This window comes from Salmo trutta, chromosome 19 (assembly GCF_901001165.1).
Source record: "Salmo trutta chromosome 19, fSalTru1.1, whole genome shotgun sequence".
NCBI classification, from domain to species: Eukaryota; Metazoa; Chordata; class Actinopteri; order Salmoniformes; family Salmonidae; genus Salmo; species Salmo trutta.
Genome location: NC_042975.1, coordinates 28,172,751 through 28,186,787, shown reverse-complemented (window position 1 = coordinate 28,186,787; position 14,037 = coordinate 28,172,751). Strand labels below are relative to the sequence as shown.

The 14,037-nt window shown below is 41.9% G+C and overlaps 1 protein-coding gene across 1 annotated transcript in view; it reads left to right on the top strand.

Moving 5' to 3' along the window:
* The window catches only part of LOC115154290 (G protein-coupled receptor kinase 6-like), a 52,120-nt gene that overhangs the window by 876 nt on the left and 37,207 nt on the right, over window positions 1-14,037 (top strand). The window contains exon 2 of the mRNA XM_029700364.1: window positions 7,936-8,031. Coding sequence (XP_029556224.1) covers window positions 7,936-8,031 — 96 coding nt within the window. The remainder of the gene's footprint in view (window positions 1-7,935; window positions 8,032-14,037) is intronic.

Here is a 14,037-nt window from a genome sequence, read left to right as displayed (position 1 = left end):
ACCACCCGTACATAAACGACAGCAGGTTTTATTGTAAGTCGTGTTTGGATAAAAGCGTCTGATGAATGATATATATATTCTCTCTCTTCACCGCCAGAACTAGCTCAGAACCTGGGGCTTCCCCCAGGAAGCGCAGGCCATAGAGATAGGAGCTGAATGATTGCTGCACCTCTTTATTATTTGCAAAGCCTCTGAAGCGTTAAGATAACTATATTAACATCCCATATGCTCTCTAAATACATAATATTTACCCGAGCTTAACCTTGGACATTGGTAGGCTACAGAAAAGATGCGACTGTCAATCAAATTGCGTGACATTAGATTTTACGGCTTTCTATACTACAGCATCATTCTGTCGTTGTTGAAACAGCATATTGAACAGAATTCCGCATTCAATTTGCAATGAAGAGCTAGCTACACACAGACAAAATTAACGCCAGTAGACATTCATTTGTGGACCTTTAGTTGGCAATGAGCGTATGTCAGTGCGCTCCATGTTAGCGGATTGTAGTGGTGTTGGTAGGGTGTCAATATTAGGCCTATGTCAAGTTGTGAAATAACGACATAAAGATGATCACTGAGTAAGCAGCGCTATAGACTCTAGCTGGTGTATCTAGCTGTTGCAGATAATGTAACAAGCCGGAGATATTGTTTTCTAATTGCTGTAGACCTATAATGTATCCATCTGAAACACAAATGGCAACACGGTATATATAATTTTATCCCCCAGTCACAGATTATCTGATAGTGGTCCTACTATCAGATACATTGGAAGCAATGACAGTAATGAACTAACGACAGTAAAAGTTGCCTATCATGTGGGACAAAAGTAAGACATTTGATCTATCTATTTGTTATATCTCTTTCATACTAAATCAATTAGTGCTAACACAATGAACAAAGGTCTTGTTTTAATACTCAGGAATGTTTTTCCTCCAAGCTGTTTACAGACTCATTCCATTCACAGGGTGGTTGACCCCAGTCTGATGAACCCCTCTCTGGCCATATCAGTCACATGGCATATTTTGGATATATACAGTAAAAGAGAATAGTTTAGAACAACTTTTATTTTTCCCAGAGGCAACATCGGTATCATCATCAAATAACATCATACTGATCTGTAAATATGTATATTTCCAATCAACCAATCAGATGTTTATTTGTGAAATGCGTTGTAATGGAAAACTAACCAAAACAATTGTACTGTATGTCAGAGGTAGCCTACAGCAAAACACAGTGTTCAAAATGGTATTGTCATCTCTGCTAGGATCAATACTGTACTCTCTATCTAGTCTCAGTGTAGTGCCTCTGTTTGATAGAGGAGAAGTATTGAATCTGCCATAGACAATTCACAGACTTCTGTTTTCGCGTCGCCTCTCTCTGGTCACATTGTTTGCCATTGAAATCCACATTAAATACCACTGTGAAGTGTTATTATATTTGGATGTAGGACATGTCAACCCTAAGTTCAACTTAAAATCTCTTCAGAGTGCCAGTCTTATTACATTTATCAGGCACAAAAGAGGGTGTGTTTTGCAGGAAAATGTGAAAAAGGAACCAATTAATTGTAAATGATCAAATAATATCTCTGAGAGACCAAACCCTACTCGGTAGCCAGGTGAAGTGGTACGATCAAATCCACAGAATAATAGTCTACTTATTACTGCAAATCAGTATTATTATATCTGCTTCAACCCAATGCGGTGTTCTAGTAGAAGCACCTCTAATTTGTTTCCACACTTGTTGGTGGTGGTAATAACACTGTAATTCTGTTATTATCAAATAGTAATAATGCATTAATACTTTCTCTCACAAACAACAGTTCAAGATGGAAAACAGTGGCAGAGTGAAAGAATAAGAGGCTGTCTCTTTCTCTGATTTGCGCTATTATTTCCATATGGTTTGTCTATCTTTGCATTTGCACTAATGCAGGATGTAATCTCATTCTTTCAACACCAGTGAGTATGTCTCCATCGAACAATACTAAGTTAGTGATGTCATTTGCAGTGATGTACAGTATATAAACCCTGGATTGCTGATGCTATATATTTGTCATTTGAGAGGCTTTTAAGCCACGTGTCGGTCATATTGGTACTCCCCAGTAGAAGCAGTCCTCCATAGGAATGAATGGAATTCGATGTTTCAAAGACAAAATTATATGTATTTAATTATTTTCTTGTTGTATTAGGGACAGTAACATTAGTAAAATTATACTTTCAGGAATATGTTTTTATATATATTTTTTATTTGTATGTTTAGCTCACATAATATAATTTAATAGTATGCATTAAAGGTGTTTGTAATGGAATACATGTGGCAAAAACAAATCTAGACATTAATAAATTATGTTCTATAGCTTCCAAAGTATTTTTTACAATAGTGTGGAATTGTCAAGATTGAGGCACAGGGGCTTCAACACAAGTTAGTTTTCTAGTACAAGTTCTATGTACAAGTATGACAAATGACCAATGAGAGATATATGATATATATATATATCTCATTGGTCATTTGTCATACTTGTACATCTCTTTGCCAGGCATAAACAATGTGCTCAGCGTCTCATTTGCATCTTGTCCACTTCCCATTGTGATAAAACATTGTTAGCCAGACATACTGTCAATATGTTCACTTCCAACCACTATTTGAATAGCAAATGTTACTGGGCATGGCATCCAGTTCATGCACATGCCACTTATAGAGTTGGTTTCACCACTCAACCAAGATGGGCAACTTTACAGCGTAGGTAGCAGGCCTAGGCCTATTCTGCTAGCCAATTTGTTTGTTAACTATACTGAACAAAAATATAAATGCAACATGTAAGGTGTTGGCCCCATGTTTCATGAGCTGAAATAAAAGATCCCAGAAATGTTCCATACACACAAAAAGCTTATTTCTCTAAGATGTTGTGCACAAATTTGTTTATATCACTGTTAGTGAGAATTTCTCCTTCACCAAGATAATCCATCCATCTGACAGGTATGGCATATGAAGATGCTGATTAAACCGCATGATCATTACACAGATGGACCTTGTGCTGGGGACAATAAAAGGCCACTTTAAAATGTACAGTTTTTTCACACAACACAATGCCACAGATGTCTCAAGTTTTGAGGGAGTGTGCAATTGGCATGCTTACTGCAGGAATGTCCACCAGAGCTGTTGCCAGAGAATTGAATGTTCATTTTGCTACCATATGCCGCCTCCAATGTTATTTTAGAGAATTTGGCAGTACGTCCAACTGCCCTCACAACCGCAGACCACGTGTAACCATGCCAGCCCAGGACCTCCACATCGGCTTCTTCACCTGCGGGATCGTCTGAGACCAGCCACCCGGACAGCTGATGAAACTGTGGGTTTACACTGTCATAAACCATCTCAGGGAAGTTCATCTGCATGCTCATTTTCCTCACCAGGGTCTTGACCTGACTGCATTTCGGCGTCATAACTGACTTCAGTGGGCAAATGCTCCCCTTCGATGGCCACTATTATTAAAATGGCGACGGAAGAAATGGCAGCAGTTTTACGGGTGCCCAACCAATTGTGCTATTATGTGTTTTTTTTGTGTTATTTGTAACTTATTTTGTACTTAATGTTTCTGCAAACGTATCTTACGGCAAAAAAAGAGCTTCTGGATATCAGGACAGCGATCACTCACCTCGGATTAGACAAAGATTTTTTTCTTCAACAAGCAGGAGGCACAGGACATTCTCCAAACACCCGACAGGGCCAACATCCCCGTTATTTGCAAGAGGAAGAAACGCAGGTACAGGGGACACAGAGCGGGATGCCTCATGAGGACCCGCAGAAGGCGAGTGGGAAAGCTGCCGTTACCGTCAATATTACTCGCCAACATGCAATCATTGGACAATAAATTAGACGAGGTACAATCACGAATATCCTACCAACGGGACATCAAAAACTGTAATATCCTATGTTTCAAAGAATCGTGGCTAAATGACAACATGGATATTCAGATAGCTGTATATACGCTGCACCGGCAAGATAGAACAACACACTCCGGTAAGACGGGGGGGGGGGGGGTCTGTGCATATTTGTAAACAAGCAGACCACCATAGTTCTTGTGACCAAGAACACAAAGGCAATCTGCCTAAATGACTACAGACCCGTAGCACTCATGTCCGTAGCCATGTAGTGCTTTGAAAGGCTGGTAATGGCTCACATCAACAGCATTATCCCAGAAACCCTAGACCCACTCCAATTTGCATACCGCCCAAACAGATCCACAGATGATGCAATCTCTACTGCACTCCACACTGCCCTTTCCCACCTGGACAAAAGGAACACTTATGTGAGAATGCTATTCATTGACTACAGCTCAGCGTTCAACACCATAGTACCCTCAAAGCTCATCACTAAGCTAAGGATCCTGGGACTGAACACCTCCCTCTGCAACTGGATCCTGGACTTCCTGACGGGCTGCCCCAAGGTGGTGAGGGTAGGTAGCATCACATCTGCCACACTGATCCTCAACACTGGAGCCCCCCAGGGGTGCGTGCTCAGTCCCCTGCTGTACTCCCTGTTCACCCACAACTGCATGGCCAGGCACGACTCCAACACCATCATTAAGTTTGCAGACGACACAACAGTCACAACAGACACAACAACGAGACAGCCTATATGGAGGTCAGAATAACCACCTGTCTCTCAACATAACCAAGACTAAGGAGATGATTGTGGACTACAGGAAAAGGAGGGCCGAGCACACCCCCATTCTCATCGACGGGGCTGTAGTGGAGCAGGTTGAGAGCTTCAAGTTCCTTGGTGTCCACATCACCAACAAACTAGAATGGTCCAAACACACCAAGACAGTTGTGAAGAGGGCACCACTAAGCCTATTCCACCTCAGGAAAATAAAAAGATTTGGCATGTGTCCTGAGATCCTCAAAAGGTTCTACAGCTGCATCATCGAGAGCATCCTGACTGGTTGCGTCACTGCCTAGTACGGCAATTGCTCGACCTCCGACCGCAAGGCACTACAGAGTGTACAGTGTGTACAGTGAGTGTACAGTGAGGGGAAAAAAGTATTTGATCCTCTGCTGATTTTGTACGTTTGCCCACTGACAAAGAAATGATCAGTCTATAATGTTAATGGTAGGTTTATTTGAACAGTGAGAGACAGAATAACAACAAAAAATCTAGAAAAACGCATGTCAAAAATGTTATAAATTGATTAGCATTTTAATGAGGGAAATAAGTATTTGACCCCCTCTCAATCAGAAAGATTTCTGGCTCCCAGGTGTCTTTTATACAGGTAATGAGCTGCGATTAGGAGCACACTCTTAAAGGGAGTGCTCCTAATCTCAGCTTGTTACCTGTATAAAAGACACCTGTCCACAGAAGCAATCAATCAATCAGATTCCAAATTCTCCACCATGGCCAAGACCAAAGAGCTCTCCATGGATGTCAGGGACAAGATTGTTGACCTACTCAAGGCTGGAATGGGCTACAAGACCATCGCCAAGCAGCTTGGTGAGAAGGTGACAACAGTTGGTGCGATTATTTGCAAATGGAGGAAACACAAAAGAACTGTCAATCTCCCTCGGCCTGGGGCTCCATGCAAGATCTCATCTCATGGAGTTGCAATGATCATGAGAACGGTGAGGAATCAGCTCAGAACTACACGGGAGGATCTTGTCAATGATCTCAAGGCAGCTGGGACCATAGTCAACAAGAAAACAATTGGTAACACACTACGCTGTGAAGGACTGAAATCCTGCAGTGCCCGCAAGGTCCCCCTGCTCAAGAAAGCACATATACATGCCCGTCTGAAGTTTGCCAATAAACATCTGAATCATTCAGAGGACAACTGGGTGAAAGTGTTGTGGTCAGATGAGACCAAAATGGAGCTCTTTTGCATCAACTCAACTCACCGTGTTTGGAGGAGGAGGAATGCTGCCTATGACCCCAAGAACACCATCCCCACCGTCAAACATGGAGGTGGAGACATTATGCTTTGGGGGTGTTTTTCTGCTAAGGGGACAGGACAACTTCACCCCATCAAAGGGACGATGGACGGGCCATGTACCGTCAAATCTTGGATGAGAACCTCCTTCCCTCAGCCAGGGCATTGAAAATGGGTCGTGGATGGGTATTCCAGCATTACAATGACCCAAAACACACGGCCAAGGCAACAAAGGAGTAGCTCAAGAAGAAGCACATTAAGGTCCTGGAGTGGCCTAGCCAGTCTCCAGACCTTAATCCCATAGAAAATCTGTGGAGGGAGCTGAAGGTTCGAGTTGTCAAACGTCAGCCTCGAAACCTTATTGACTTGGAGAAGATCTGCAAAGAGGAGTGGGACAAAATCCCTCCTGAGATGTGTGCAAACCTGGTGGCCAACTACAAGAAATGTCTTACCTCTGTGATTGCCAACAAGGGTTTTGCCACCAAGTACTAAGTCATGTTTTGCAGAGGGGTCAAATACTTATTTCCCTCATTAAAATACAAATCATTTTATAACATTTTTGACATGCGTTTTTCTGGATTTTTTTGTTGTTATTCTGTCTCTCACTGTTCATATAAACCTACCATTAAAATTCTAGACTGATCATTTCTTTGTCAGTGGGCAAACATACAAAATCAGCAGGGGATCAAATACTTTTTTCCCTCACTGTATAGACAACAAACACAATTGAATTTTATCGGTGGCAATTTGAATGCACAGAAATACCATGATGAGATCCTGAGGCCCAAGGGTGCGTGCTCAGCCCCCTCCTCTACTCCCTGTTCACCCAATACTGTGTTGCCACACACGTCTCCAACTCAGTAATCAAGTTTGCAGATGACACAACAATGGTAGGCCTGATTACCAACAACGACGAAACAGCACGCCCCCATCCACACGCAGTGGAGAAGGTGAAAATCTTCAAATGCTTCGGCGTGCACATCACTGACAACCTGAAATGGTCCATCCACACGGAAAGTGTGGTGAAAAAGGCACAAGAGTGCCTCTTCAAACTCAGGAGGCTTGGCCTCTAAGGCCCTCACAAACCCTCCAGGACATCTACAGCACACAGTGTCACAGGAAGGCCAAAAAGATAATCAAAGACCTCAGCCACCCAAGCCACAGCCTGTTCATCCCGCTGCCATCTAGAAAGCGGAGACAGTATAGGTGTATCAAAGCTGGAACCGAGACACTGAAAAACAGCGTCTATCTCCAGGCCATCAGACTGTTAAATAGTCACCACTAGCCAGCCTCCGCTCAGTACCCTGCCCTGAACTTTAGTTACTGTTACAAGCCGGCTACCACCCGGTTACTCAACCCTGCACCTTAGTGACTGCTGCCCTATGTACATAATCATTGAACACTGGTCACTTTAATAATGTTTACATACTGTTTTATACACTTCGTATGTATATACTATATTCTAGTCAAGGCTCATCCTATAACTACTGCAGTACACACCTTTTATATTAATATATTGTCCATAATGTCTATGCACACCATCATATACATATATATTTATATTCTGGACTCTGACATTGCTCGTTCTAATATTTCTATATTTCTTAGTTCCTTTCTTTAAATTCTTTGGATTTGCGTGTATTGTTAGATGTTACTGCATTGTTGGAGCTAGGAACAGAAGCATTTCTCTAAACCCACGATCACATCTGTATAATATGTGTACACGACCAATACAATTTGATTTCAATTAAAGAGGTAGACTAAAATACAGTAACATTGCTTTTTCTATGTCTACAAATTAATAACCTCTCTGTCTTCTTGACACACACTCCAGGACAGCCATTATATTAATGACCCTGACCCTCTGCTTTATCTTGACGAATCTACAAATGCACTTTTTGTTTGTTTTTAGGGGCTGTATGTATTTTTATGGGCCGCTCAAGGCTACTTAGTGTTTTCCCATGTGTTATATTTTTCCTTTGTTTGATTAATCAACCACTGTTCTTTTGCAGGAGGTGGTGGAAACAGAAAAGGAAAAAGCAAGAAATGGAAACAGATGCTTCAGTTTCCCCACATCAGCCTGTGTGAGGAGCTCCGGCAAACTACAGGTACGCTTCCTCTCCTCTACTTGCTAGCCCATTGATAGATATACTGAACAAAAATATAAACGCAACATGCAACGATTTTACTGAGTTACAGTTCATATAAGGAAATCAGTCAATTGAAATCAATTCATTAGGCCCTAATCTATGGATTTCACATGACTGGGAATACAGATATGCATCTTAAAAAAGGTAGGGGCATGGATCAGAAAACCGGTCAGTATCTGGTGTGACCACCATTTGCCTCATGCAGCCAACACATCTCCTTCGCATAGAGTTGATCAGGCTGTTGATTGTGACATGTGGAATGTTGTCCCACTCTTCAATGGCTGTGCGAAGTTGCTGGATATTGGCGGGAACTGGAACACGCTGTCATACACACCAATCGAGAGCATCCCAAACTTGCTCAGTGGGTGACATGTCTGGTGAGTGTGCAGGCCATGGACGAACTGGGACATTTTCAGCTTCTAGAAATTGTGTACAAATCCTTGCGACATGGGGCTGTGCATTATTCTAAAACAAGAGGTGATAGCGGCGAATGAAAGGCACGCCAATGGGCCTCAGGATCTCGTCACGGTATCTCTGTGCATACAAATTGCCATCGATAAAATGCAATTTTGTTCCTTGTCCGTAGTTTATGCCTGCCCATACCATAACCCTGCCGCCACCATGGGACTCACTGTTCACAGCGTTGACATCAGCAAACCACTCGCCCAAACAACACCATACATGTGGTCTGCGGTTGAGGCCTCTTGGACATACTGCCAAGTTCTCTAAAAAGATGTTGGAGGCGGCTTATGGTAAAGAAATGCAACAGCTCTGGTGGACATTCCTGCAGTCAGCATGCAACTGAAGTGACTGCAACACTTAACAAAGACCTGCAGTTAGTTTCAGAATGGGTGGCAAGGAATAAGTTAGTCCTAAATGTTTCAATAACTAAACGCATTGGTATTTGGGACAAATAATTCACTAAACCTCAACTAAATCTTGTAATGAATGTGGCAATTGAGCAAGTTGAGGTGACTAAACTGTTTGGAGTAACCCTGGATTGTAAACGGTCATGGTCAAAACATATTGATTTAACAGTAGTTAAGATGGGGAGAAGTATGTCCATAGTAAAGCACTGCTCTGCCTTCTTAACAACACTATCAACAAGGCAGGTCCTACAGGCCCTTTTGTATTATTTTGCATTATAGATGTGGACTTCCTGACGGGCCGCCCCCAGGTGGTAAGGGTAGGGAACAATACATCCGCCACACTGATCCTTAACACAGGGGTGCGTGCTCAGTCCCCTCCTGTACTCCCTGTTCACTCATGACTGCATGGCCAGGCACGACTCCAACACCATCAAGTTTGCCGATGACACAACAGTGGTAAGCCTGATCACCGAAAACAATGAGACAGCCTATAGGGAGGAGGTCAGAGACCTGGTCATGTGGTGCCAGGACAACAACCTCTCCCTCAACGTGATCAAGACAAAGGAGATGATTGTGGACTACAGGAAAAGGAGGACCGAGCACGCCCTCATTGTCAGCGACAGGGCTGTAGTGGAACAGGTTGAGAGCTTCAAGTTCGTTAGTGTCCACATCACCAACAAACTATCATGTTCCGAACACACTAAGACAGTCGTGAAGAGGGCACGACAAAACCTATTCCCCCTCAGGAGACTGAATTGATTTGGCATGTGTCCTCAGATCCTCAAAAGGTTATACAGCTGCACCATCGAGACCATCCTGACTGGTTGCATCACTGCCTGGTATGGCAACTGCTCAGCCTCCATCCAGGACCTCTATATCAGGCGGTGTCAGAGGAAAACCCTAAAAATTGTCAAAGACTCCAGCCACCCTAGTCATAGACTGTTCTCTCTGCTACCACACGGCAAGCGGTGCCGGAGCGCCAAGTCGATGTCCTTAACAGCTTCTACCCCCAACCCATAAGACTCCTGAACAGCTAATCAAAGGGCTACCCAGACCCCTCTTTTACGCTGCTGCTACTCTGTTTATAATCTATGTATAGTCACTTTAACTCTACCTACATGTACATATTACCTCAATTACCTCGACTAACCGGTGCCCCTGCACATTGGCTCTGTACTGGTACCCCCTGTATATAGCCTCGCTTGTTATTTTACTGCTGCTGCTTACTTATTTGTTACTTTTATTTTCTAGTTTTTACTTATCTATTTTTATTTATTTTCTTAACTTCTTAAAGCATTGTTGGTTAAGGGCTTGTAAGTAAGCATTTCACTGTTAGGTATACAGCTGTTGTATTCTGTGCATGTGACAAATAAGATTTGATTTTAAATGATGTACTGTTTTATCTTTTGTTTTATGTGTGATGTTTTATGCTTTGGCAGCAGCTAATGGGGACCCCTAATAAATACAAATACAAAATTGCACGCTCCCTCAACTTGAGACATCTGTTGCATTGTGTTGTGTGACAACACTGAACATTTTAGAGTGGCCTTTTTATTATTTTATTGTCCCAAGCACAAGGTGCACCTGTGTAATGACCGTGCTGTTTAATCAGCTTCTTGCCACACCTGTCAGGTGGATGGATTATATTGGCAATGGAGAAATGCTCGCTAACAGGGATGTTAAGAAATTGGTGCACAACTTTTTTTAGTGTTTGGAAAATTTCTGGGATCTTTTATTTCAGCTCATGAAACATGGGATCAACACTTTACATGTTGTGTTTATATTTTTGTTCAGTGTAAATTCATAGTAAAAGTCCCAAACACAAGAGGGAAAAGCTGCACTCCACACTCAAATACAGTGCCTTCAGAAAGTATTCACACCCATTGACTTTTTCACATTTTGTTGTGTTATAGCCTGAATTTAAAATGGATTGTTACTGCAAGCCTAGATAAATTCAGGAGTAAAAACAACTCACATTATAAGTTGCATGGACTCTGTGTGCAATAATAGTGTTTAGCATGATTTTTGAATGACTACTTCATCTCTGTACCCCACACATACAGATAATTGTAAGGTCCCTCAGTCGAGCAGTGAATTTAAAACACAGATTCAACCACAAAGACCACAGAGGTTTACCAATGCCTCGCATAGAAGGGCCCCTATTGGTATATAGGTTAAAAAAAGAAGGAAAAAAAGCAGACAGTGAATATCCCTTTGAGCATGGTGAAATTATTGATTACACTTTGGATACATCCAGTCACTACAAAGATACAGGCGTCCTTCATAACTCAGTTGCCGGAGAGGAAGGAAACCACTCAGGGATTTTATCATAAGACCAATGGTGACTTAAAGACAGTTACAGAGTTGAATGGCTGTGATAGGAGAATATTAAGGATGGATCAACAACATTGTAGTTACTCCACAATACTAACCTAGTTGACAGAGTGAAAAGAAGGAAGCCTGTACATTAAAAAAATGATTCCAAAACATGCATCTTGTTTGCAACAAGGCACTAAAGTAATACTGCAAAAAAATGTGGCAAAGCAATTACATTTTTGTCCTGAATAAAAGGTGTTGTCTTTGGGAAAAATCCAATACAACACATTACTGAGTACCATTACTGAGTCTCCATATTTTTAAGAACAGTGGTGGCCGGATCATGTTATGGGTATGCTTCTAATCATTAAGGACTGGGGAGTTTTCAGGTTACAAAATTAACAAAAATGGAGCTTAGCACAGGCAAAATCCTAGAAGAAAACCTGGTTCAGTCTGCTTTCCACCAGACACTGTGAGATGAATTCACCTTTCAGCAGTACAATAACCTAAAACACGGCCTAAAACAAGGCCAACTGTACACTGGAGTTGCTTACCAAGAAGACAGTTAATGTTCCCAAGTGGCCGAGTTACAGTTTTGACTTAAATCTGCTTGAAAATCTATAGCAAAACTTGAAAATGATTGGCAAGCAATGATCACTATTAGTAGATGGGTAAAAAAGAAAGAATTGAATATCCCTTTGAGCATGGTGAAGTTCTTAATTACACTTTGGATGGTGTATCAATACACCCAGTCACTACAAAGATACAGGCGTCCTTCCTAACTCAGTTGATAGAGAGGAAGCAAACCATGAGGCCAATAGTGACTTTAAAACAGTTACATGCTCTCAAAGATTGGCTATGAAAAAGCCAACTGACACTTACTCTTGTGTTACTGACTTGTTGCACCCTCGACAACTACTATGATTATTGTTATTTGACAATGCTGGTCATTGATGAACATTTGAACATCTAGGCCATGTGCTGTTATAATCTCCACCCGGCACAGCCAGAAGAGGACTGGCCACCCCTCATAGCCTGGTTCCTCTCTAGGTTTCTTCCTAGGTTTTGGCATTTCTAGGGAGTTTTTCCTAGCCACTGTGCTTCTACACCTGCATTGCTTGCTGTTTGGGGTTTTAGGCTGGGTTTCTGTACAGCACTTTGAGATATCAGCTGATGTGTACATTTGATTTGATTTGACATAGTTTAATGGCTATGATAGGAGAAAACTGAGGATGGATCAACATCATTGTAGTTACTCCACAATATTAACCTAATTGACAGAGTAAAAAGTCTGTACAGAATACAAATATTCCAAGGGGTCAAGGGGTATGAATACTTTCTGAAGGCACTGTAAGAGGTGGAAAAGTCCCACAAAACAATAACTAGAGGCTGAGATTGAAGTTTGTCAACTGTAGATCTGGGAAGGGGGACGCTTAGTCAGGTACACAACTGACTGCATTCAACCCAAAATGTTTCCTCTCTGAATCAGAGAGGTGAGGGGGCTGCCTTAATCAATGTCATCAGTGCCCAGGGAGCAGTAGTTGTTGGGAGTTAACTGCCTTGCCCAGGTGCAGGATGGCAGATTTTTCCAGCTTGACCCTTAACCGCTAGGCTACCTGCCGCCCAGACACTGGGTCTGACAGAAGTCAAGTTGGGGTTGGTGATGACGGACTGTGTTATGTTATGAAGTAGTCTGATGGCACTTGGCCATACAGAGCTTTCAATGGTGGAGGAAATCCCCACCTCATCCACTCAAGACAAGAAGCATACTGTATGTATAATTTAGTACAGTTGGAATGCAGGCCTGTATAATATGCGTCAGTTATCCTATTATCTAATCAGGAGTCATTATTCAATAATCCCATTATTTTGTTAGGAAGTACAGTAGTTATTGGCTATTTTGTGCACAAAGAAACATACAGTATATTGGCGTTGTGTTTATGGCGATTGACAATCTTATATTTGTGGCTGGTGCTGCTGGTGGTAGTCAGGAGTTGTTGAACATGGAGTCACACCAACGCAGATCAGCTAATTGCACAGTATTTTGTAATCATGGGGCTTGCATTGTATCCTGTGGAACACGTGAATGATGAAGATAGGCTGCTGTGGTAACTTTAGTTTTTCTCTTTTCCGATAGTTTAGAGGCATTGTCGGCAGCTTCTCTAAAGCGGCACAGAGAGGGTATATAAATCCCTCTCATCCATCGCTCTTTCAGATGGATAATTATGAAGTGAATCCTGTTTAACCTGTAAATGCTAAGTGCATTTTATCATTGACTTCAGCCATGAAGCAGAGGCAGACATAATGTAACCGTGTTTCAATTTTACCACAGAGGAAGCTGTGGCCTGGGCAGAAAGAGGAAGCTGACTCGCATGTTTGTTTTAATTCACTCTGCCGTTCAAAAAGAAAATGGTGGCAAATGTTTATAGGTCACTGGTTTTGAACACAAAGTAGACACAGAACGCACACAGTTTTGCTGTGAGATCTCACTAACGATAATTGAAATGTCTTACAATATGTAGATGGTAGAAAAAAAGTGTTGCATATTTCAGTGTTTGTTCTGCAGCAGTTCTAAGAGATTGTGTTTTGTATGAAACTAATGCAGTCTAAATTAAAGTAACACAATTAAATATAAGTGGAAGCTCAAAGCCCAAACTTTAGGATGAGATGGCTGTTTTCAAGGCTGTCGTTACAGTATTTAGCCTACACCCAGTTTGGGGCATTGTTACATCACCAGGTTGACACTATTGACTCATTGCAAAATCTCACTGTGTCAAAC